This window comes from Lonchura striata, chromosome 11 (genome assembly GCF_050655825.1).
Source record: "Lonchura striata isolate lonStrDom1 chromosome 11, ASM5065582v1, whole genome shotgun sequence".
In the NCBI taxonomy this organism is placed as follows: Eukaryota; Metazoa; Chordata; class Aves; order Passeriformes; family Estrildidae; genus Lonchura; species Lonchura striata.
In genome coordinates, this window is record NC_140713.1 from 14,230,665 (window position 1) to 14,255,107 (window position 24,443).

At 41.9% G+C, this 24,443-nt stretch overlaps 1 protein-coding gene and 1 long non-coding RNA gene across 3 annotated transcripts in view; one reads left to right on the forward strand and one right to left on the reverse strand.

Moving 5' to 3' along the window:
- Positions 1-13,904, reverse strand: part of TOX3 (TOX high mobility group box family member 3) — a 74,314-nt gene extending 60,410 nt beyond the window's left edge. For both annotated transcript variants that reach the window (XM_021555056.4, XM_021555055.4), the window contains exon 1: positions 13,207-13,904. In XM_021555056.4, coding sequence (XP_021410731.1) covers positions 13,207-13,308 — 102 coding nt within the window. In that variant the 5' untranslated portion in view covers positions 13,309-13,904. The remainder of the gene's footprint in view (positions 1-13,206) is intronic.
- Positions 13,905-13,967: 63 nt separating this feature from the next.
- Positions 13,968-23,760, forward strand: LOC146766419 (uncharacterized). The gene is made up of 2 exons (XR_014957891.1): positions 13,968-17,293; positions 21,264-23,760. It is a non-coding gene; the product is annotated as an uncharacterized LOC146766419 (long non-coding RNA).
- Positions 23,761-24,443: the final 683 nt, after the last annotated feature.

The following is a 24,443-nucleotide window of genomic DNA, read 5'->3' on the forward strand; positions in this document are numbered from 1 at the left end:
CACAAGCCAAACTATCTAATTATTTAATACCACACTTCTAGAGATTGACGAGGTTCAAGACATGGATTGTTCCACCACCTCAGATGCTTAAAGGCCTTTCCCTCCCTCATCACCACCAAGGAAAAGCTCACCACTTCTGAAGGAATAACTGAATAGTCTGTCCACATTCATTAAGAGATACTAGATAACTACCAACAATCTATACAGCTCATTTCTAATTGTTTTCCATTACATAATTAGACTTCAGACATTAATTTCTTTCCTAGCTGTTATGCAATACTCTGAAGTCATTATTAAGTGTATAAGTAACTATCACATCTGCGGTTGCCTTGTCCAGTCTCACAGACTCACTCTAAGACTCACAGAGTGCATAACACAAATTCAGTACCACATACTTAGGAATGTAAAGATGAAACCTAAAACAACAACATTAAACAAAACTAAAAGCACAGCCAACCCCATGGTCTGTGTTTCACCCAGCCAGATGACATCTAGCCATCAGCCCTGAGCCTTAAAAGTGACTGCTGCTGCTTCCCTATGCAAAGGCTGCCTCAGCAGCTCAGCCCTCTGGGGAGAAAGGCTCTCCTCTCCTTATGTCTTAGGCTCTTATGTCTTCTTCTCACAAGAAAAATAAATTCTCCAGTGTAAGGCACCTATAAAAAAAAAACTTAAACTTTTCTGCCATACATGCAATTTTGTGTGTCAGTTCTTTCACGCTTCAGACATGAAGACTATCTACACCTTCTCAGCTGAATGTAGCATTTTCTTTCATTTTTGTTTGGTATCTAAGCCAGAGAAAACATAATAATCATTATGTTTTTACAAAACCAGTGAAGCCAATGTGTTGCTTCTGGTAAGGGTGAGAGGCCCAGCAGAAGTGGTGTTTTCCACCAGCCAGAGTTAACACTTACCAACACTACAGCCTGTCCCCACAGCAGCAGCACTGATTCCTTTGTCTTGTCAGCAGCTACAAAGAACTGGCTTTATCCTTTTAGGAAATGAGTGGTTCAGTGCACAAAAATTATTATTTGAAAATACACCCTGTGAGTTGAATTTTTCCCAGCAAGTTTATGAAGCTCAATTCAAAAGCAGATACAACTCTCTTGTTTAAAGAGAGTATATTTCTATGTGCAAGAGCAGGATTGCACCCTCTCCTTTTGAATCCACAGATTTTCTTACAAAGTAAGGATGAGAAAGAAAAAGCCGAGTATGTTTTAAATCAGTTCTTACATGAAGTTCAGTTTGTCTCACTGATTGATTATTTTTTTAAGATAAACATAAATCAGCTTCACAGGGAAAACTTCAGTAACTGGGATCAATAAGCAACTGGCCTTGCTCTAGCATACATACTGAGATTGATCATCTAAAATCTTATTTCTTACTTCTGCATTCAAAGACCCCTGGATACTTGAGTTTTGGGGGAAAAGGCTGCAGATACAAGCTCCTTTGCCTGGATGCCATAAACAAACAACAGAGAAGCAAAGATGAACCTGCCTCTTTCTTTTGATCAAATGAGAAGGAAAGATCAGTTTAAAAAATGTAGGGAAAAGTTTTAAATGGGAATAACAAGTATTTTCATCCCCTTCTACTCCTGCTTCTTGCCAACAAAAGGAAGAAGTTTAAGATCTCAGGGAGACTGAAAACACTTGATCCTCTAATTGTAAATATTTAGCAGTGTTCCCAAGGCACTATTCCCTCTTTGTCCCCAAGGTGTTTCACATCCCTTTTTATATCTTTTTAAATCAACAAATGGCCATTTCCTTTGGCAACAGATAATGCAAAGACTGCTTCCTACCACAAAAGTGTAGAAGATAAAGCAAAACTCTAAGAATGAGCAAAATAAGAAGAATTGGGGGAAAAAAACACTAAAAAGAAGAAGAAGAAGAAGAAGAAGAAGAAGAAGAAGAAGAAGAAGAAGAAGAAGAAGAAGAAGAAGAAGAAGAAGAAGAAGAAGAAGATCAAAGATTTCTCACTGTTAAAATTCTGTGTAAGATTGGTGGTGCATTGGTTGTACTCACTGCAGCTGCAAAGTATCAATCTGATTTCATGAGCCTGAAGGTACAGAATAACTTTCCTCCATGGATATTGTCTCTTCTTCTACCTTCACATTTATTTTAAAAGAAAAAAGGTTACATCTGGGGGAGCAGAAAGAAAAACGATGTATCCTTGATATCAGGTGTCACCCACACAGAGAATAAATGAAACTCAGAAGATCTACAAATGCTTTATTTAGTCTAAAAGTGTATGGATAGATACTTTTCCTATTATGATTTCTAGACTTTATCCTTTCATATGCATTTAAAATACTCCATTGACGTCATGGTATTTTAATGGAGCTCTTTTTGAGTAACAGAAAGACTCAGATTGAGGAATAACAACAGTGTTCACCTGCAGTTAGTCATAATAAATCAAGCTTTTTATCACTGTCTCTCACTTATGCCTCATGATGGAATAACCTTAAAAGCTTCTATTTAGAAATAATTCTGCATAAACACACAAATGACACAGAATATGATGCAGAGTGCACTATAATGGAACTTGGCTAGTTAGAAATCCAAATGTTACATCATTAGGAGCCCCATGATCTCCAAAGAAGATGTTTGTATCCTAATGTAGGTATTCTGTGCAGGAGCAAAGTGCCCCTCCCCACATTTTCCAAGCAGTGGAACTGTGTTAGAACTGGGGCAAACCAATACACATTGTCTGAGCTTTAAAAATGTGTGACTGTCCAAGAGTCACGTTTTCAATTTCACATTTATTAGTTACATGTATTACAAGCAATAGCTGCCAATTTTCTTTACAAAACCCAACACAAACCTCAAAAAAAAAAAAAAAAAAAAAAAGCAAGCCCTTTAATATGTTATCAAGCAAAGAATCAGGATTATTTTCTGTTATGTAAACTCTCGACCGGACTATTAACAGAAGGGCAAATTCTGAGACCTCCCTTGAAAAATTGCTATTTACTAGAGACAAGAATAGAGGAGATAGGCAGCATACTCCTATGATATGTTATCACCAGCAATATATTTGTGCTGATAGAAGTCAAAGCCAATCTTCACCATCCCTACTCAAACACTTTCTAGCAGAGAAGACAGAAAAAGGCTGCTATCCTATCACAAGTTGTTTGCCAACTAAATTTAGAAAAACAGTTTTCTACTTAAACTGGGCAAGCTATAGCTCCAGATTGAGGCAAAACAAACACAGAAGCTCACACTACCATTCTATAGCTGTTTGTTGTGAAGAATTACAGGTAGAAGAGCAAGATTGATCTCTAAGCTGCACACTGAACATACCACACACCTGTGTATGCACAACACTGAATGCTGTTTGTTTGCCTGCCTGAGTAGGTATTTCATGAACATATTTTCCTTTCATATGATCACTGATTAATCACACTGAGTCATATTTAGCCCTAGATTAAACTGCCTGTCTTTCACCTAATTCAGCCTGAGCTGCAGACAGGCTGAGGTTGTGTCCCAGCTGTGGTGGCCCCAGCAATGTCAAGGTTTTGGTAGGTGCCATCAGCCAGCCCAAGCCAGAGAGGCGAGATCAGAAGCCACCCAAGGAATGTGCTGGGGCAGAGCACACTCCAAGAGCCCTCTCACAGCAAAAGGCACCCACAAAGCTGATTCCAGGAAGGGAAAATCTCAGAACAAGCCATTGTCTCCATCAGGCAGGCCAGGCGTGGCAGGGGGCACTGAACCACAGCCACCAACACAGCAGGACAGCTGCCTCAGAGTGCTGGAACCAGAGCAGGTGAGACAGCCCTGAGAGCTGAGACTGCACACACTGAGGGCTGGCACATCCTTGGAACAACAATTACAGAATAAATACCCAATGCACCTTACCAGCATCATCCAAGACCCCAGCACAGAGCTATTAGATTAAAAGAGGCTTAGATGAAGGTATGAGAATGAAACAAAGGCACTTCTGCTCTGTCACAAACAGCAGGTAGATCTCTATCATGGAAGCAGTGATGCAAGCCACTGTTTAGGAAGCCTGGCTGCCCTGTATGACATAACATCTGATTTACCACTCCACATGCTCTCCTTGGGTCTCAGCTGCACCACCACGGGAGCATAAAGATAGCTCTAAGTAGGATTTAAAAACGTCAGGAGGAAAGGACAGCAGAAGCATCTGTTAGATCCTTTTATTTAACAATATCCTGAAATTGCAAATTATTTGGAAGGACAAAATAAATTGATACAAATGACTTCATCTTATCATTTGCAACACAGCAATTGGGCACTCTCATAAAACCACAATCAGAAAGTCACATAGGCATAAACATATTATTTACTCTCATGATTGCTTTGTAGTGCAAATCTATACAAAGCTCTTGTGTCTGTACCTCACAGTGTATTTACATCTATGGTCCAGTATACTTTTGAGATCAGTCTTGTTTTTATTTAAAAGTTCTGCGGTGAAAAAGAGCAGAAAATGCATCATAAAATTCTGGGGTTTTTACCACATGTATAGAATAGGCTTTTTTTAAATGTAATGTATACTACATATTTCAAACTGTATCAAGCAAAATAACAGGAGAAAAAAGAACCATGTTGGGTTGTGGTAGGAAACCACAATTACGAAGTTTTTTTGCTACAAAAGATCAATAGCACAATAGCCACATATTTACATGGTCATCACCTATTATCATCATCATCATTTCAGCCACATGCTTTTCAGGAAACCACAAAAATAACAGTATTACCTATTAAAGCAAACCAAATTATTATTTTTCCTTGCCTAATAAAATTCTTCTTTATTTAAAGAATGCAAATAGAGGACTGTTAATCCCCATCAGGTAAACAGTTCACTGATAAAAGTACAGTTTAACAAAAGCAGTTTATTAATAACAAATTTTATTAATAACAAGTACTGAAATGCAGTATCCCAAACCATTCACAAATTCAACTATTTATGTAAGCCTTACAACCATAAAGAGAGTAGCATAAAAAGAGTGGCAGATAAATATGATCTGCTCTGAAAATAAGCTACTCCAACATTCAGCAATTGATTTTTACATGGTTTTAAGACCATTTTCTTATCAAAATTAGACAGTTAATCAATACTGAGGTGTTTAAGTATGTCCTGAACCTACAAACCTTTATATAATTCAGTGACTTTGAATACAGGCATTGTCCCATTGGGATAGAAAGGATGATTCATAAAGCTCATGTTGTTTCCTTGCAAAAAATGTACAAAAACCTCACAACAACAACAAAAACAAATAAACAAAGCCCCATCCCAAAACAAACAAAAAAAAAACCCCTACTTTATTAACTTGGATGTCTAAAATTATTTAGATTTCAGGTTCCCATCTAATTTCTCTCATATTAACTGCTTAGAGAATTACAATACTAACTATAACCACTTGGAATGCCAAACACAGCAGAGATTCTCCTGACAAAATTTCTTAAGGAAATCAAAGGGAGAGATGAAGACACCTCACCTCAAATGATCTCAAACATCTGCATGGAGACTTCATTTTCCACAAATCCTATCATCCTGGTAATTTTATGTATTTACGTATTTCCAACTTTTGGTTAGGTTGTCCAGCTGATCAGAACTCTTCAGAATATTCACTGTAGAGAAGGAAAATCCAGATACAAATGTATCTGTCTGAGAAATGTTCTGCTTTACCATAATGATTTAACATAACCATCACTTACATACGTGGTAGAGCAGATCAGGAAAGTGAGGAGATTCCTGCACTGCTGCCTCTGCAGCTCTCACCCCAGCAGCTGAGACCTCTGATCCCTTATTTCAGAGGTTACTAGTCCAAGTCCTGGTATTTCATCCCAAAACATCCTTTGTTTTTAACCTATGTCACAACCCACTCTTTTCCATTTAGCCTCAGTTCTCTCAAGTCTTTGGCCAGGAAGGATAACATGTGCCTCTAGTGACCCAGACAGTAAGAAGGGCTGTTACTTTAAAACAGTGAAAATAAAACACTGAATGGATAAAAATTTCTCCATGAAATACCAAGGTCAGGCCTGATCTAATGCACATGTAAGTAAGTGAAAGATGTCCACACTGAATGGGTCTTCTATGGATGTGAAAAACTACTTTGATACAAGGGATACTTCCAACTTACAGTTTTTGAGAATGGATTGTTTTTCTTTTCCCCCTTGATATGGAGCTTTTCCACCAAATGTGGCTGCTGGGCAAACTGGTTGTGCAGGAATAAACAGCAAACACTGATGCCAAGAGATGGAACATGAACTATACAAACAAACTGAAAACCAGATGAACTCTTTGCTTAAAACAATTTTCATTTTCAATTATAAACTAACATTATCTAGTTGCAGTAGCACACCTTTTGCAACACAAGCCAGTCTGCAGCACTGGCCAATCATGCTGCCAGCACTCTGCTCATAAGACTCAGTTATTTTTAATGTGATGAAAATAATATTTTCAGCTAATCTCCCCATTACCATGAAGTGAATGAAGAAGTTCATGAAAACATCTGTTTGGATATTCAAGGTTATCCACGGCAGAAGCAGCTGTGTAAGGACAGTCTCCCCTTTTGGTTTTAATATTTCAGCTGCCCTGTAATGCCTGTGATTTTGAATATATTGTTTCAGGTATAAGCAGAGAGAATACATTCAAAACAGGATTTGGACTGTTTTGACACATGCTAACATCAGTGGAAAAGATGTGAAATACAAATCTTGTTACAAAAATAAATAATGAATAACGTGGCAGCAAGTATGATCTCATCTAAGTCTTCATCTGAACAGAGCACAGAGGCAAAGACCAGCAGGCTCTTGTGTGACATTGTTATCTAAAGTCCTGATTAGATTTTCACCTCAGAGTTCTCAATTTTGGTAGCAATCATCACAAAGATACTATGGTGACTGGCACTCTATAAATACATCACACAGACAGGTAACAGTACAGAACACAGCTATCAGATAAGAGTGTGAAGCATTTGAAAATTCAACCCTGCCATTAGGTCTGTATAACAGTACTCAATTTTATGGCAGTAGAAAAGTGATTACAGATAAAAAGGTAGGATTAGTGCTGTACAAATTCTTCTCCTCTTAAATTTGATCATCATCGTCCAATAGCATTACTTAGGTTTTTAAGGAGTATCAGAATTCAGTAAGTATATAAGGATGTATTAACTGTAAATTTAATAAAAACTGCAGCACAAACCACAGGTCACAGTTTGACTATCCTCACTTTGTCAGACACTGCACAAAACTGCAACAAATGAATCACGCAACTGAGAGTCTCCTCTTGAGTATCTGCCAAAGAATAGAGGCTGTTATTTTCTGTGCTTCTATTTTAGATTTTATTATAAATTTGTGATAATTCATTATAAGGCTGGGCTGGGTACCTGTGTGTGAAGTACAACGTGGTGTACTATGGGTGGTGCTATGGGAATGAGGTTCTTGTCATCCCAGTGGATTTGGTCAATGTTTCCTCACTCCAGAGCCAGAGGTGTAAAGTGGAGCTCTATGTCCATGGCCCACACACCCAGAGCTGCCATTGCTACAAAAATATCACTGTTTTAAAAACTCCACCTACAAATGATTTCCACACATACCTAAAGTACTGTTAAGTTTCTCCTAAGCATTACATTCCAACTCTTCATGCATTACTGTACATTATTGCAAGCATCTTACTGATATGGTTGTAACCCACTGTAATGAAAATATATTAAAAAAAAAATTCTAAAAATTGACATCTACAAAGTATATTTTTTATATGATCAACTTTCAACCAACACATGGTACATTCAGTATAGGAGCTGCATTATGTGAGCAACGGAAAAATTGTACACTGCACAATCCAATCAGTATCCCCATTACAGGTGTTCATTCTGAGCACCACAGGTTTTGCACAGTTGTGGCATACAGGGGTTTCCTGTTTCACAGCCAGCTCTTAGAAAACCTCAAGAGTGACTCTGCAAGGCGGGGTGATGATACAAATTGTAATTTTCATTTTGGTGGATATACTCATATGACCATTTCACTTCCTCTTCCAGGGACTAGAAATTATATATCCAACAATTTTGGTGCTAGACTAGACAGACAAATATTTTGGGAACTTTTTTGCTCCCTAGCAGTAGTTGCCTACACAGTCCTGAAGTTTTGAGGTATCCAAGGCAGGGGCTGGCTGTTCTGGGAAAGAAGCAGTTGAGCACACTTGCCATATGGGCCAGAAGCTTAGTGGAAAATACTGGTGATAAAATGTAATTTACCGAGTTGATACTGCAACAGAAAGTTCACAATCCCCTGCCTAAACTGTCTCCAGCAAGACCTCTATTTGTGTTTGTGCTACACATCTGTACTTTTCGGGAGCTCGCTGGTGTTTTGCGGCCCTGTCCCATCGGCGGGGCAGCTGTGCCGTGCCAGGCTGGGCACACAGACACGAGCCCAGCGCCGAGCAGCAGCACAGCCCCGATGTAAACAAGCGCACTTGCAGGGCAGCTGATGAGAGCATGGAGCTTTCTATCTTAGCAACATACACGGACCCATTGTCTCCCACCATCTGCTGCAGGAGGGGAAAACCTATGCATGTAGAGCCACACTACATTTGCAAGAAGAGTAGTTTTAAATTATTTGCATAACTGTAATCCACTTTTTCCTAACAACACACTCTAATAGGAATGACTTAGAGCCCCAGTTTAGCTGCTACTGAACTACTGCTGTCTTTGCTTTACCTCTGGAAGAACAAGATAAACTTCCTGAGCTTCCTTTGTAAAATGAGAAATATTTCAGCCAAAAACATCAAGCTCTGACAATCTCATATGTATGGTAGCGCCTAAATTAAGGTATGTATGTTTGAAATTTGTATCCTTCAAGGACAATCTGTGTAGTAGAGATAAACGTTATAAAATGCAGGCAGCTAAATAATGAAGTAAGGATTCTGGAATTTAATATGATAACTCAAGCACTGAGCTGTATGTATTTAGGTTTTGGAGTTTTCACTTTTTCCAAAAGGCATTATAAGAACTACAGCTCCTTAAAAAAAAAAAAAAAAAAAAAAAAAAAAAGTATATGCCAGGATGAATACTAGTTCCCTAAATATTTTTAGTACAAGACATATAATTTACTCAATAAGTGAAAAAGTTTGTTTAGAAAAAGCTACTCAACTGTACTGAATGTCCAAAATCATTCTCCATCTGCAGAACCATAAAAGGGCTCAAAACAGAAGCAGAATGTTTTACAACAGCTGGTCTCTTTCAACTTTCTGTAATTTTTATAGCTCCTTTTCAGTGAATTTTTTTTAGTATACTGCAGCAGGATTCTTCTAGAAGCAGGCAAACCATGGTTTCACTTGTGCAATTCCATGAAGCAGAAGTGGATCACTGTTATCCCAAACCACCACCAGCCAGACACATGCAGGGTCAAGTAATGTACTCTCACATCAGGGCTGAAAACTTATCAAATATGGCCCTGATCCAGCAAAGCACTTAAGCACATGCTTTACTTTAAACATGTAAGTAATCCTATTAGAGTAAATGAGATTCAGCATAAACCACTGGACTGAATCTCAGAATACCTTGGTTGTGGCCCTGATTATGTCAGTGACCGACTGTGTAACCTTGGACAAACCACTGCACTTCTGTGCCCATGTTTCCTCCCCTGCCCTCTGCATGTCCATGCCATGTTGCACCACCTCACCAAAAGCAACCCCAATGAACCTCCTAGAAACTGCTGTACTACCAGTGGTGGCAGGGATGTGAATGTACATCAGTCCATTTCAAACACTTGTCATGAACTCAACACTAATTCTTCTCCAAAAAACCCCCAAGATGACATCCTTCAGCCTCAGGTCTTCTTATCCAGTATTGTGCACCAATTTCCAAAGCACAGCATTGCACTTAGAAAGCAATTGGGGTGGAATCCAGCCAAGGCAGCAGGTCAGGGCCAGCACAGCTCCTCAGCATGCCTGGTTCCACACCCAGGGCTCAGGATGCAGTTCCCACCTCTGACCCTTCCTCACAGGGCACCCTGAGATCCTGCCTGGGGTCAGTCTGCCACATTCCTGCCAGTGCTGCATCCACTGAAGAACAAAAGCCCTACAGTCCTGGGAAATTCTGTTTAAAGCACACAGGTGGAAGGTAGCATTGTCTCACAGGGTGCAATGTATTTACACTAAAAGGCTTTCTATTTGATATTTTTAGACACTATGATGCAAGATACAATTTTCCACAGGCAGGCCATACGCCATCAACTCTATGTCTTAATGATCTTGAGAATATTTTCACATAAATAATTCTGCTTTTGCACATATATACAACCACGTAGTCTGTTTACTCTTGCCGTCACGCTGCTTCCCAGCAGTTGTCACAGGCAATGTCACTGTCACAAGGAGAATACGGATTCAGCTCCTAACAATAAAGCGGGCATGGATGAGTGGGCAGGACACTCAAATGAGTTTCAGAAAGACTTGAGGTGAAATACTGTCCCTAGTGAAATCAATAACAGTTCTCACATTTACTTCAGCAGAGTAGATATTTCAGCCCTTTTTTTCAGTGTCTTCTGGTGATCTCAGTACCTAACAGAACAATTATTTATTTTCCTTAGAAACACAGGGAAAAGGACAGACTACAAGGAAAGCAAAGCAGGGAGGCAAGATATCAAAACAGATGTACTCTCTTTATCAGAATAATTAAACCCCCCACAAATTTACAATGACGCCTATTACAGATTATAAACAATGCAGAATATGAGATTAGATTAACATAGTTAGGACTATCCTTTCTAGGAACTCATTCACAAATTCTTCTTCTGTCCTTGAAACACCTGTACACCACGTTGCTGTTTTACCAGCTGAGCCAATGAAGAGCTCACAGCAACAGCAACACAATTCTGCGTGTGTCAGCCTGCTCTGGATCAGGCCTTTTGCATACAAAGATATCTATTATAAAACACCAGCATCATGAGCTGTACTCTGTTAATTAAAATATTTTCTGCTGTGGACTGGAAGCCTGGCCTATGAGATACTTGTCAAAATTATGTTCAGGAGTATAGCAACTGAAATGTGTTTCTGAATAGGTCAAAAGTAAGTTACTTTTGACTTTTTCTGAATTCAGGCAGCTAATAACTCTGTTCTCATTGTACAATGATGGGAAATACAGTTAAAATGTTATAGATAACTATGAACTAGCAGCAAGTTAATGCACAAAAGAAACTACCGGTATTCAGAAGATATTAAAAATTTTGGACGTACAAAAAAAATTGAGAAAGAGCCTATAGAGTAACCTGTACCTAAGCTTGAATTAAGTGTCCGCCGTGCACAACACAGGAAAGTCACAGAACAAGTGAAATTTACAGTAAACACGCCGGCTGCCAGTAAGCGCTGCAAGTTTCCAAAATTAGCCGCCTTATCAGCCAGCAGCGGACATTTACGAGGCATTTTGGAGCTGCCGGGGTCTTTAGCAGCGCTGGAAGTTGGGGCTGACATTTCATCTCTAACTCACGCCCCCCGCGCTCCGCGCCGCGCTAACAAAGCCGCCGGCCCGCGGGCGCGCATGCGCGGCCGTGCGCGCCCCGCTGGCCACGGGCCGGGCAGCGCGGCCAGCGGGACACGGGCTGGACACGGGCTGGACACGGGCTGGACACGGGCCGGACACGGGCTGGACACGGGCCGGACACCGCCCGGACACGGGCTGGACACGGGCCGGACACCGCCCGGACACGGGCTGGACACGGGCCGGACATCGCCTGAACACGGGCCGGACACGGGCTGGACACGGGCCGGACACCGCCCGGACACCGCCCGGACACCTCCCGGACACGGGCCGGACATCGCCCGAACACGGGCTGGACATCGCCCGAACACGGGCTGGACACAGGCCGGACACCGCCCGGACACGGGTTGGACACGGGCCGGACACGGGCCGGACACCGCCCGGACACGGGCTGGACATCGCCCGCACACGGGTTGGACACGGGCTGGACACGGGCTGGACACCGCCCGAACACGGGCTGGACACGGGCCGGACACCGCCCGGACACCGCCCGGACACCGCCCGCCTGCCAAACTTCTGCAGCGGCGGCTCCGCGGACAGCAGAGCCACACGCGAGTCCACCCACGACAGCCACCCGGGCGCGATTTCTCCGGGAGAAAGTTTTCTCCAGCTACTGTATCTATTTAACGCACGTTACTTCTCCCTCTGAAAATGGGCTTTGTATTTCAGCGAAGTTCATCTCTTCTTTGGAAAGGATTGTTGAAAAAAAAAACGGGATTTAACGTAAGTTCAGGCTTCATGCAGCACCCTTCTTTTCCCCAGCATCTCATACAGCGCCTCACAAAAGGCCCCAGAGGTTGGACAAACATAGCACCAGGAAAAACATAGAGTGAAAGGGATCTTTATGTGCATGTGTGAGGGCCCAGTGCTAATAGCTCAATGTGCTATTGACACATCACAGTGCAAACAGCTAAGTCTTTTACAAAATAGCATGAGTCACAGTGCCATTCTCAATTTTGGCTTTCTCAGATTTGGGTAATTTGTGGTAAGTCATCCCCATATTATTAAAACATATTTCTTTAAATGAAGGTAAGACACTGGGAAATTACTATTTCTTCTGACTAACGTTTACTCCAAACACTGCACATGCCGCAGAGGTGTGAATAGACAGAAGTGGTACTGCAACTTCTGTGATAGCCCTCGCCAAAGAGGAGCGTTAGTTACCCTTCTGTACCAGCATCACTTTTAGATAATCCTCCCGTTTGGATAATCCTCTAGTTAGGAACTGGCCATAACAGAGCCGCGCTGAGCCGAGAGAAGAGAGCAGAGGGAGGCTCCGTCCTCTCCTCACAGGGCATGCGAGCCCACCGCGCTCTGCCCGACGCGCCGGGAGCCGCCGCTGCTCCCGCCCGGGGAAAGTTCGGCAAGTCCCGACCCCACCGCGGGCGCTGCGCGCTCGGGACGCGCCTTTGTTCGCCGGCCACGGGGAGCAGGATCGCCTGCCCGAGCTCTTCCCAGCTGTCTGCCGCTCGCACCCCTCTGAACCGAGGGCAGGTTCCCCGGGGCGAGCCCCGCGGCGGCCGCGGCAGGAGGATCCGCCCGGCCCCGCCGACCGCAACTTTCTGGGGCCGGGCATCCTCCGGCCCCGCGGAGAGCGGCGGGCGCACCCGCCCCGCTCCGCGCATCCCCCAGCCCCGAGCCTCCCCGCCCGACGGAGCCCCAACTCCGGTCCGCGGGCACCAGCACGAGGAATTAACACCCGCGGGAATAATCACCTTGTTGTAGTTGTAGTAACCCAAACACTGGGCAAAGTCCAGGTTGGAGGGGTCTCCGGGGAGCGCGCTGCCCGCCGCAGCCGGGTAAAATCTTACATCCATGCTGGAGGTTTGGTCCACTTGGAGAGACCGCCGGGAGGTTTAATAGATCCACCTTCAAGTGCCTTCCCCGGGGTAGGGGCACGGGCAAACCGCCGAGGGAGCGGAGCTGCGGGGCGCCGAGCCTGCCCGAGAGCGGGGACGAGCGAGAGCCGGGGGGCGGCGGGGACAGCGGGGGAAGAAGCGGCGGAAAAGTGCAGGTAAACAAGGAGGAGAAGAGAGGAGGATGAGAGGAGAGGTGGGCAGCGGACCCCAGGTGGATGCCCGTCCACCTCGGCGGGAGGAGGGGAGGGGAGGGAAGGAGGGAGGGCAGGGGAGAGGGAAGGAGGGAGGGAGGGCTGTTGTTTTTTAAAAGCTCAGTGCCAAGCCACAGGCTTTGCCTCCGCATTCAGGAGCAGCTGCTGTACACAAAGGAGCCACGCGCCCGGCGCGGACGGACTGACGGACGGACCGGCCGCCGCTGCTGCCCGCCCGACAAAGGCGGGGGGACCGTCACCGCCGGGGGAGCGGGGCACGGCGGGGCCGCGGCCGCCCCGCGCTGCCGGGGAGGGGGCGGCTACCCCGGACTCGGTGCAACAGGGCTGCGCCGGCCGGGCGCGCTGCGGGGCGAAGTGCCGAGCGAGCGGCGCCGCGCTGGCAGCGCTCCCGGGCGGGGCGGCCGGGCCCGCGCCCCTCCCCGCCCCGCCCGCCGCCCGCTCCCCCCGCCCGGTGCGCGCCCGCGCCGCCGCTCGCCCGGGCCGGAGCGCCCATGGCTGTCCTCGCTCCCGGAAGGTTCCAAGGTTCCAGGTGAGTAACTTCCACGGCTTCCACCAGTTTTCGTTTCTTTTCTTTTCTTTTTTTTTTTTTTTTTTTTTTTGATAATGCACTTTATCGATTCACACCGCTGCCTTGCTGCGTCAGGTAGGTAGCAGAAGAAACAAGATTTTTTCTAACCTGCTGTCAAGAGCATGACTTTAAACCACAGTAGCCTGCCTCACAGAAACCTCCTCACACTCTCAAAGTGTCCGGGTGATGAGTCAAGGCAACCTGCTAATAACCCAAATTTGTTTTGTCAGTCGCAGGCACAGCCCAGCCGTATCTGGTCCCTTGCATGGAGCTTTGCTGACCTGAAAATCTGCTCCAGAACTTTTGGAGAAAACACTAAAGCAGCACAAGGCCATTTAACCTTACAACTTGAGCCCTGCAGATAAGGTGCAAGGAAGAAACATAGAAACATGCCCCGGAGTCAAGGTTTGTGTGACAGGGAGAGGATTGCTTTTTGGATCTAGGCTGGATTCCTGGGCAGTTGTCATGTGGCTGAAAGTATGCCCCAGATGGAGTTTCCTCCATTTGGCTGCAAAACAGCAATGGTAATGTAAGTATACGAGGCTTAACTGTACAACAGCAGCAAGACATTCTCTGAAGGACAGACATCCTTGGGCCCATGCTCAGTCCTATTTCTTATGCCTGCCTCAGGAGCTTAGTGCCCCATACTTCATCTCTAGGCATTCTTCACTAAAAACAGTGCAAACAGGAGCAAACTGTAAAACAGGCCATAGCTACATCATGTAGAAGGGAACATCTTCCCAATTCTATTCCTAGAAATCTTCTGTTCAGTATTTGTGGCACATGTAGCTCCTGGTTGCATAGGACATGACAGATCACCCTTATTCAGGTTTTTGATTCTGAAGTATCACACTTTGAAGCAAACATCTCTAGCATGGTATTTTGCACTAAGAGCAGAATTAAACATAGTACAGATACATATTTGTATTTCCATAGAGTATTCAGAATTTAACTTCCTAGAAAACTGTGTATGAATGGGTAAATGCCTCAATAGCAAAGATAACAGGCATACACTATGAAATACCTAATCCAATTTCATATTCATTATGGCAGCTGTTTTTAACCGAAGGGAAAAGTCTGCAAAATGTACTCTGTTACTAGGAGAGGAGTGGTTAAGGAACATACAGCACAGAATACTCGCACAGGCACACCCTATATCTGTGGCAAAAAATTACTTATGCTCCTGAGAGAAACAAATTGTTCAGAAAAAGACAATAAAACTGGTTCAAAATGCAACATCGCATTAGAGCGTTTCTCCAACACGGTGATGGAAAAGTGGTAGTGTACAGGCACAGCAAACATCTTTCAACTGAGGCAGAAAGCAAAAGTAGAATTCTACCAAGTGCACACATTACATTAAGCAGATTCTCAGGTATAGGAACAGATCGTTGCCCTCAAGTTCTGGACTGCTCTGCTCTATGAACACAGCTATTTCCCACTGCCTAGCTCTGGGTCACTACACTTCCAATGAAATCTGCAAGCATATTTCCACTGAATTCAGAGGAAGACTCCATGAGTGAGGAATGAACAGGAAGTGATTCCAAGTCTGGCTTTGGTCCTGTTGCTGCACTGCAGGCAGGCACTGTGGGGCTGCAGACCTGTGTGACCCGTGGCCCTGGGCAGTGCCTGGGCACAGCTCAGCTCTCTGTCCCCTGCCCGAGCAGCAGCCTCTGCTGCAGGGCCAGCTGCAGTGGGAGGCACAGCAGGTGCCCCTGGGGACTAGCACCACTGGTTAGGAGACGTGGGGTCAGGAGATGAGCAAATAATGGTGACGTAAATAGTGATGATTTTAAGTATGGCTCAGAAAGTAAATCAAAACAGTCAGCATTAAAAAAAAAAAAAAAAAAAAAAAAGGATTACATTCGAATTAGGCAAAATACCCCCAAAATATTATTTGGTGAAAAGCTTTGAAATACTCTCTGTTTACACTATCATGAAACTAAAGCAGAACTTCAATATTTTCAACAATAAAAGAATTACAATTCCTGGCTATGATCTACCTAGTGCCCAAAGTAAGTCTCTAGCAGAACTAGTATGACTGCAGTGAAATGAGTAAGTGATCTAAAATTATCTAAGGAGAAGGAGAAGAGAAACTGGCATATACATGCTAGTTTATTTTTATTTTTAAATAAAATATTATTGTTTATGTGTTACTGTACCAGAGAGAATTGTACAAACTAAAGAATTAGGCAAGTATGTGTTTTTCTTTCTCAACACCTCTTCAATGTAGTATATTAAATAAGTAAACTTGAGCAATCTCTGCTACACTTTTAATCCATATACATTATGTCGTTATGTGTTTTTTATTACAATTCATTTAAATGCATTTATCTCAGGAGTACCTTAAAGGTGGAAAATTAGCCAAAGTATTTATAACCTTCTATACATGATGCTTGAAAGGAATCCAACAAATTCTTCTCTCAAGCCATTCTCTTAAAGGTCCTTCAGTACAACTATGGTTTTGAAATTCTACTTATATATTTTTTTCTTTCAGAAAAATGAAGTATTTGCAATTTTGGGTAAGTATTTTTTCCCTGCTGGTTTAATAAAAGCAAGTATCTATCTACAGTAAGTGGAGTACTCCAGTAATTTCCCTGGTCCTGGGTAGCCTCAGTTTCAAAGTAACTTTTCAAAAAGCCTTGTTTCATAAAGGTTTGAATGTATGCTTACTGATGCCAACAATTATGATTCAGGAAGCAACACACAAATGGTGACTCTGTTCCATCTTCAGCTATACTTTCTTCTGACTCATCGTCACAATTCAATTTTAAAAGCCATTAAGAACACTCAAACTGCTTTTCTGATGTAAGAACAGAAATTGTATTGAGTGAATCAGTCATATACAGACTTGAAAGTGTGCCTGCACAAATTCTCACTGCTGCCCAGAAACATTTCAACTTGCACAGGTAAATATGAATGTTCCAAGCCTGGTGGTTGAGTCCCACACAAGCCTTGCAACCTTTTTTTTTTTTCCTCCCATACCAGGCCAAATTTTTTATCCTTAGAGCCTTTGCAAGCCCTGTGTCCATTCAGTAACATGGAAATAGTATCTGAGGCTCAGTAACAAAGGCACTGGAAGATTTACTCCAGCAAACCACAGGGTCAGGAAGGAACCTCAGAGATAAGAGCAAACAGACCAGATCTCTAACATCCAAATTCTCAGGTAAGCAGCCAAGTCCTCCACAAGCACCACACCTCAGCAAGCATGGGAGGGGTAGGAAAATGAGGGAGAAGGGATGGAACGAGCCAAAGCTGGACTGAAACCCTCTGCTCCAGTTTTACAATGCAGAGCCAACATTACAAAGAGCTGACATTCGCTTGCACAGTGCAGGGTGCACACCTATTACCCCAGCCCTGTCCACAGGTTTAGGGGTAGGTACTTGGATTTATCCTGGGCAATGTACAGGAGAAACACACAAATTCTTAGGAGGTTCAATAATTTTTACCCACAAACTTTAGAACTCTTAAGTAGAAAAAGGTGCTTGGCAAATTTTAAAACATCCAGATGAAGTACAGCACTTTGCAAGCTCTAACTCAGCAAACTTTAACCTATCCAGACACAACAAGGTACTTACTGGAAATTTTTGGTTCAGCTTTAAGAAGAGGAAGGTAGAAGAAAGAGGGAGAAAGAGAAAGAAAATGGAGAGAGAAAGGTAAATATTCAGCATCCTAGGACCCACTATTCCTTCAGTTTCCTACATTGTCTTTTGGCTTCTATAAGAGCTGGAAGGAACAAGAGGAAAGGGAGGAATAGGACATCTCTACTGTCACCTGTTAAGACTCACTTAACCCCTTCCCCCCAGAGCACATGTGGACGATGGAAGGGCACAAAACAAAAAATATGGAATACAGAAGGAGAAAAGAAAGAGCACCAAGCAGGTCTGGTTTAGAAAAGAGTCTAAAGCCTCCTGAAATCAATAGAAAGTCCCTTTAATTGACTGCAATGAGTTTTGAATTAGACCTATATTCTACTTATCTAGTATAGCTGCTGAGAATCAACAATATTTTGATTAACCCTTCAAAGCAACAACTACACTACTAACTTCTGGCTAAGAAAAAGTACAATTAATAGCATATTAATTCATTAGAATTTATCTCACTGAAGTCCTCTTCTCATCAGGTGGTAGAGTCAGATGGCATTTAGAAGTGATCACACATGCATGCATATCCCATATAAGTGAGGCAATAAAGAAAATGCTTTTGTTCTTAACATTAAGTCAGATCAAATATTCATTTATATCTACATCTCTTAGCAAGTATCTCAAGCAGAGATCAATAAACACTTATTAGTCACTGACTACATTTCCTGCAGTAAAGGAGGGAATTTCAGCCAACAGATTGGAGAAGCCAAACAACTGGGGGAGCTGGAGTTAAGTGCTTGCCTGCCAGATGATCATTTACCTTCTCATTGTCTCAGTTGCCACATCTAGAGAACTGCAGATCAAAGGATTATTTAAAAACTATAATCATTCCTTTAAAATACAAATCATTGTTTCAAAATACCAGTATGGATTGCTGCAAGGGGGAAAAAATCACAACTGCAATATTTTGGTTTGTGAAAATTCTTCAGGCCCAAATTAGGAAATAGATTACTTTGTGAAATTGGGACTTAAAAAAAAATGATTAAACTTTTCATGAGATTTACATGTGCCTCTTTGATGTTTCTGTGGGTTGCAGAAGTCTCTTAGTTTACTTGAAGTATTTTACCGCCTCAAATCACATACAATATTTCAAATAATATTCTACCAGAAAACCAGATATATGAGTTGTTTAGAGAGCAGAGACAACCATTAATACTGTTGAACTATGTTACAGCAAAAAGGTTTCTGCTGCTTTAAAGAAAGTATTCCATAACCTTCCAAAATAAACCTGTGTATAATGGACAATATAGGATTACTTTTTGGCAGAGGGAATATCCTGTTGCTATTGACTGCAGTGTTACAGTATCCTCACATACTAGTACACAGTTATTGTGGGATAAAGACCATGTTGAAAAACAAACTGATTGCAGCACTGAAAACAGTAAAAGAACTGTCCAGTAATATGAAAATTCACTTCTTTAGGAGAACAATGACTGGAACAGTGTCACTTCTAGATTAGTATTAAAGAATAAAAGTTTTAACTGAAAAGAAGAAATTAATGCAGTGTATTCCTTTCTTCCAGGGATGCCATTTTAAAGCAAGACAGGAAAACTTGGTTAGAGATGGTGCTGTATATGGTTTTATAGATATACAGATATATATATATATATATATATAATTACATGTACATATATATAATTTATATCATCTGTTGATATAAAGCTGTGAGGTATGTTTCTGGTTTTCTCCTCCAGCTCACTCATATTCATACATTTCTTGAATATAAATGTATAAAGATGTAAATAAATGTAAATGTATAAATACATTATATATGTATTTCCCCCTATTATGAGGGGGGGGGAAAGCCACTGGAATATACATTTTACAGGGAATTTACAAGGATAATGTCTACAGAAAGAAAAATATGGTCACCATGAGCAATCCAAATTCTTCTCTAAATGTCTCTGTTAGTCTAGAGGAATGTGATAGGCAGAAACTTTCATTTTACAGTAGAACCAAATCTACTGAAAGAATTAATGAAAAATCTTAGTGAGACATACTGAAGAGTTTTTCCAGGTGAGAAAGGTTACATTTAATCCTTTTCTCTGCAACAAATTCACTCATGCATGTCTCTCAGTTTTAATTTCATCCAATGTTCTTTTAGGCAATAGTTCAAAATACACACATATGACCTCTGATATATTTTGTGTGCACACATTATATATTATATACATGCAATATTAAGCACCTAAAGAAGGATGTGGGGATGTTTCTGGAGCAATCAATGACATGTCTTTGTGAGCTTAATTCAACAATCCCCAACTCAAGGGCATACTCACCCTTGAGAGCTGTGTGGTACCCTGGGGGAAAGGCGAGCAGCAGTGGCTGTCCCCAGAGCTGGGGAGGTGGCTCTGTCCACCCTGTGACCACAATGCACATCCTTTGTTGGTGGCTGATGAAGGGATGGGCTTTTGGTCATCTCTTGGAAGCCAATGAAGGACTTGATGAGACACTGCTAAGGTACAAGGTAAAAGCAGTGTACAGTTTCACAGTCATGCCTTAAAAACAAAAGTAATTATTTAAAAATGCTGCTATCACCACGTCCCTTTCCAACATTACAGTGACTTACCATGGTATTAGTGTCACACCATCTACCAGCACAGGTTATAACATTAAATAATTAGTGACCAATGCTAGGGAATGTGAAGACATATTAAAAAAAAATTAATAGGGCTGTAGACATACTGCTTTATTTGCTTTATCAGATCCATACAATAACTGGGAGTAGTCTTCCAAAGGGCCCATTAGTTATCCTTTAGGTCTTCTAATTAATGATGTCGTCTTCTGAGAGCACATTAATAACTCTGATATTAATAGCAGCATAATTCTAGCTGAGAATTAAAAAAATGAAACACTTTTTTATAAGTACTTGTACAATAGAGCTTGGGACTTAGTAATAGACACATACATAAATTCATCAGATTGAAAATTAAGGAACAGATTTCTGAAGATGTAATTAGGGACTGCAATAACATCTCTAAATTAACTGCTATACTTTCATTCAGGACATGCTCGGTTATAAAGTTGAGGGGGTTTTTGTTTGTTTTTTTGTTGTTGTTTGTGGGGTTTCGTTTGGTTTTTTGAGTTTTTTTGTATGCCTCTGTGGCCAGGTTTTCAGTGTTGAAAGGACAGATTCCAGTTCTCAAGACCATTTCCTGAAGCTCATGAACAGTATGTGCCAAACTGGTCTTAAAGAATCAGTCCACATTACCATGAATAACTAATATTTAATAAAACATCTGATACAAAACCAAATCTAAAAAAACAAATCAGTAGTAAAATAACACTCCGACTTGCTACTAAATGCAATGTTCTTTGATATAAATCTATTTCAACTTCATTTATTCCAGGGTTCTACAGCATTCAAAATAATCAATGCAGAATTTTCCATGTGATTTACACATTGCTTTTTAAAATGAATTGTCTGAAACAAAAAATGCTTTTTTCTGCTGCCTTGCTTGTTTTCTAAAACATATTCTCTTTCTTTTAAAGTGAGAGAATGACCTCTGCTTCAGGAACAATTTTCTGAGACAGTGTGTTTATCAAATGGTTTCTCTGCTTTCATGAAAACAATTTATTTTCACTGAACTCCTCAAGATAAGCATTGAAGTCAGGAAGAATGTACAATGACATTTATAATTACATTCAAGAAACAAATATTTTGCTAAAGAAAGGATTTGGATTTTTATTGATTTTAGAGATAAAAAATATTTTCTTTTTTCCAACATACCATGTAATGATATTGTCTCCCTGAAATTACAAAGTATGTTTTTATATGCATGGAAAGAAAAGCCCAGGACAGTAATCTTCTCACAGAAAGGCTACATATGCATCCTAAACAATGAAAGCTGTAGCATAATCCTGACAACCAAACTGGCCTCCTGCTCCAATCTTTGGAAATAATCTGCAGAAAAGGGCAATTTAAGCAGGTGGATACATGCCCCTTGCAGAGCCTCCTCCAAACAACCCCTCTATGCCCAATCTTAGAAAAGAGACAAAACAGTTGTCTCTTGGGATGGCACATCCTTCTCTCCAGCTTTCCTCCCACGCTTTCCCCTTGCTCAGAGACATTTCTTAGGCTCCAGAGCTCAGTGCAGAGCCAGTGGACATGGGGCATGGTGCCTCCCATTCTCTGGGGAACTGGAAGACCTTGCTGAGAAATCTCCCTCTGTTTCCCTTATGGATTCAGCCCTGGACCTGTTCTCAACCACCACCAGCTGAAGCTCAGTCATGCCAGACAATTATTGCTTCCTGCTATAGTCTCAAATACCCCTAAAATCAAGGTAGTCCACAGTGTATCTCATCTTTCAGGACAAAGCAGCCACAGATTTAGCCCTGCAGTGCCAGTATTTTGAAATGCAAATTCAATAACTACCTATGCAAAAGCTGCCCATGAATATATTTAGGAGTTCCATTTGGGCTGCCTGGAAACGTGGGGTTTACAGGATTAAAAAGACATACTGCTATCATCCCAATGAATGCCCTTTAATTTTTGAGAATTCATTTTAGAATAAAAAATTTAAGATCTGGTTTATTCCTTGTCAGTCAAACATCCTAGCTTTTCATTATCCCATTTTTTTTCAGTGCATGTAGGTAGTTCTCATCATAAAGATCCCCTGATAAAGTTCTCCTCCAGAGACATACTCTTTTTGTAGGCTCAGCTAGTGAAGAAATATCATTCATTTGTAATACTCAAAGAGAAGTTGAAAAAAAAAAAATCAAAAGCAGCTGAAAAGAGATTGTATTTCACTAATATACACCAAGGCTTTATTTAAAATATACAGTGTTAAATTTGATCAAATATCAATCCACCATTCAGAGTTAAATAATCTCTTTTAATTTGCATATATCTGTGTGTGCCAAAGAGAAGTGTGTTTGCTTTCAAGCAGGTGCACATCCTGCTATGACTAAATCTCTAACTCATCAAATTGCTTTACCAGTGTGGGACATGCCCTTTTTTCTGGAACAGCTTCAAGTATTTTCCCCAGCATTTCAGCCACCTGTTTACCCAGTTCATACTCCAAAGGAGATGCATGCAATTAGAAACAAGGAAATGAAAATAAATGACCTTGTTTGTTATAAATAACAAAGAGACTCAGCAAAATTAATGCAGTGAAGCCTGACCTTCTGACCTGAAAGAAAGAATCACCTCATTCCTTTGTAGCAGGCTCACAATGCTCCAGGACCAGGCATTGTTGTGCAGCTTTGCCTCTTTTGATGAATCTTAAAGGAGCATATTCTAAATATTAAATGTTTTACAAGTTAGATTAGGAAATTTGCATTAAAAAGAATGTTGAAACAAAGTCAAGAGAGCAATGATAAAGATTATTGCTGCTTTATTTAGAGAATTCAGGTAAGCTGTGTGTATGGCAGTTCACTATAATACAGTTTTTCAACTGAAAAATAAATATGGCATTCCAGGTGCTAAAAAGCCACAAAATGTCTCCTTCAGTGTTCAGTGAATTGATGAGGGAGAAAGTTTTTAATTAGCTAACTCCAGGAAAAGGAAACATTTTTCTTTTGTTAATTGTTTGTGCTATGATGATCTGACTTTTGAAAAAAAAGCAAAGTATTTCCACAACTACTGCAAAAATATATACCTTTTTTCTCATCCCTTAATTAGGCAAGTAGAAATGCTTTCTTTTATATGAATCTTACTGAATAATGTTTCTATGGGTTACATTTTCACTTTTAATTGATTCATGTCAGTCTGGAACTGTGTCCAGCTTCAACAGAGGGCAAAGTGTTAGAAATTTGTTTCTTTGCTTGTCTTTGGAGAAAATGAGAACACAGCGTTGTTTTCATGGCAGTCCTCACGAAAGGAGCAGTGTGTAATTACAGTGCTGGTTCCCATCTTGTCAGTCTCCCAAACAAATCTGTTATTAATGAAGCAGCTCAGAACCATTGCAGAAATGGAAGGAAAATGCGTTTGCATCTCACTGAAAGCAGTTCCCACAACAGGTATTGTTAGATAAAGATGTTTCTAAAACTTGTTTTGTGGGTTTTCTTCGCCTTCTCTCATTTCAATGACATCCATCCAGCTGCTGAGGTACAGCAGTGCCCTTCACAGCAATCAACTCTGCAAGTTCCCCTTTTGCCCAGAGCGCACTGATGGCAGTGGGGATGGGGCAGCTCCCTGCAGTGCCCAGGGTGATGGGCACAGCCTGGGGACACAGCCAGGCACAGCCCAGGGACACAGCCACAGCCACAGCCCAGGGACACAGCCACAGCCACAGCCCAGGGACACAGCCACAGCCACCAGGGCAGGGCCACAGGAGGCATGGCAGTCACAGAGAGGCACTGAGAAATCAGTCTCGCACACGGGACAGCCAGAGCAGCAAAAGTCACCTCATGCAGGACCATGACCAGGATCAGGAGCATGAGGGGGCAGTGGGCCTTCTCCTCCCCACCCCCTCACCCTTCTTCCATCATTCTGCATCCAATGGAGCCATTCCAGCCCCTTAAGCTCTTGGCATGCCTCACTCCTGCTCCCAAACTTTTACAGTAAGAGTGACCTGAATGAATCATTTCCAGCAGAAAAAGAGCTGATCAACACAGCCTCTCCTTCTGCTCATGTAGTCTCATGAGCAGCTTGTGCTTCTGTCCAAATGTGTGTACCATTAAAAACTAAATACTTCACATGGCTGAAGATAGGGATTTGTTGAAGTGTTT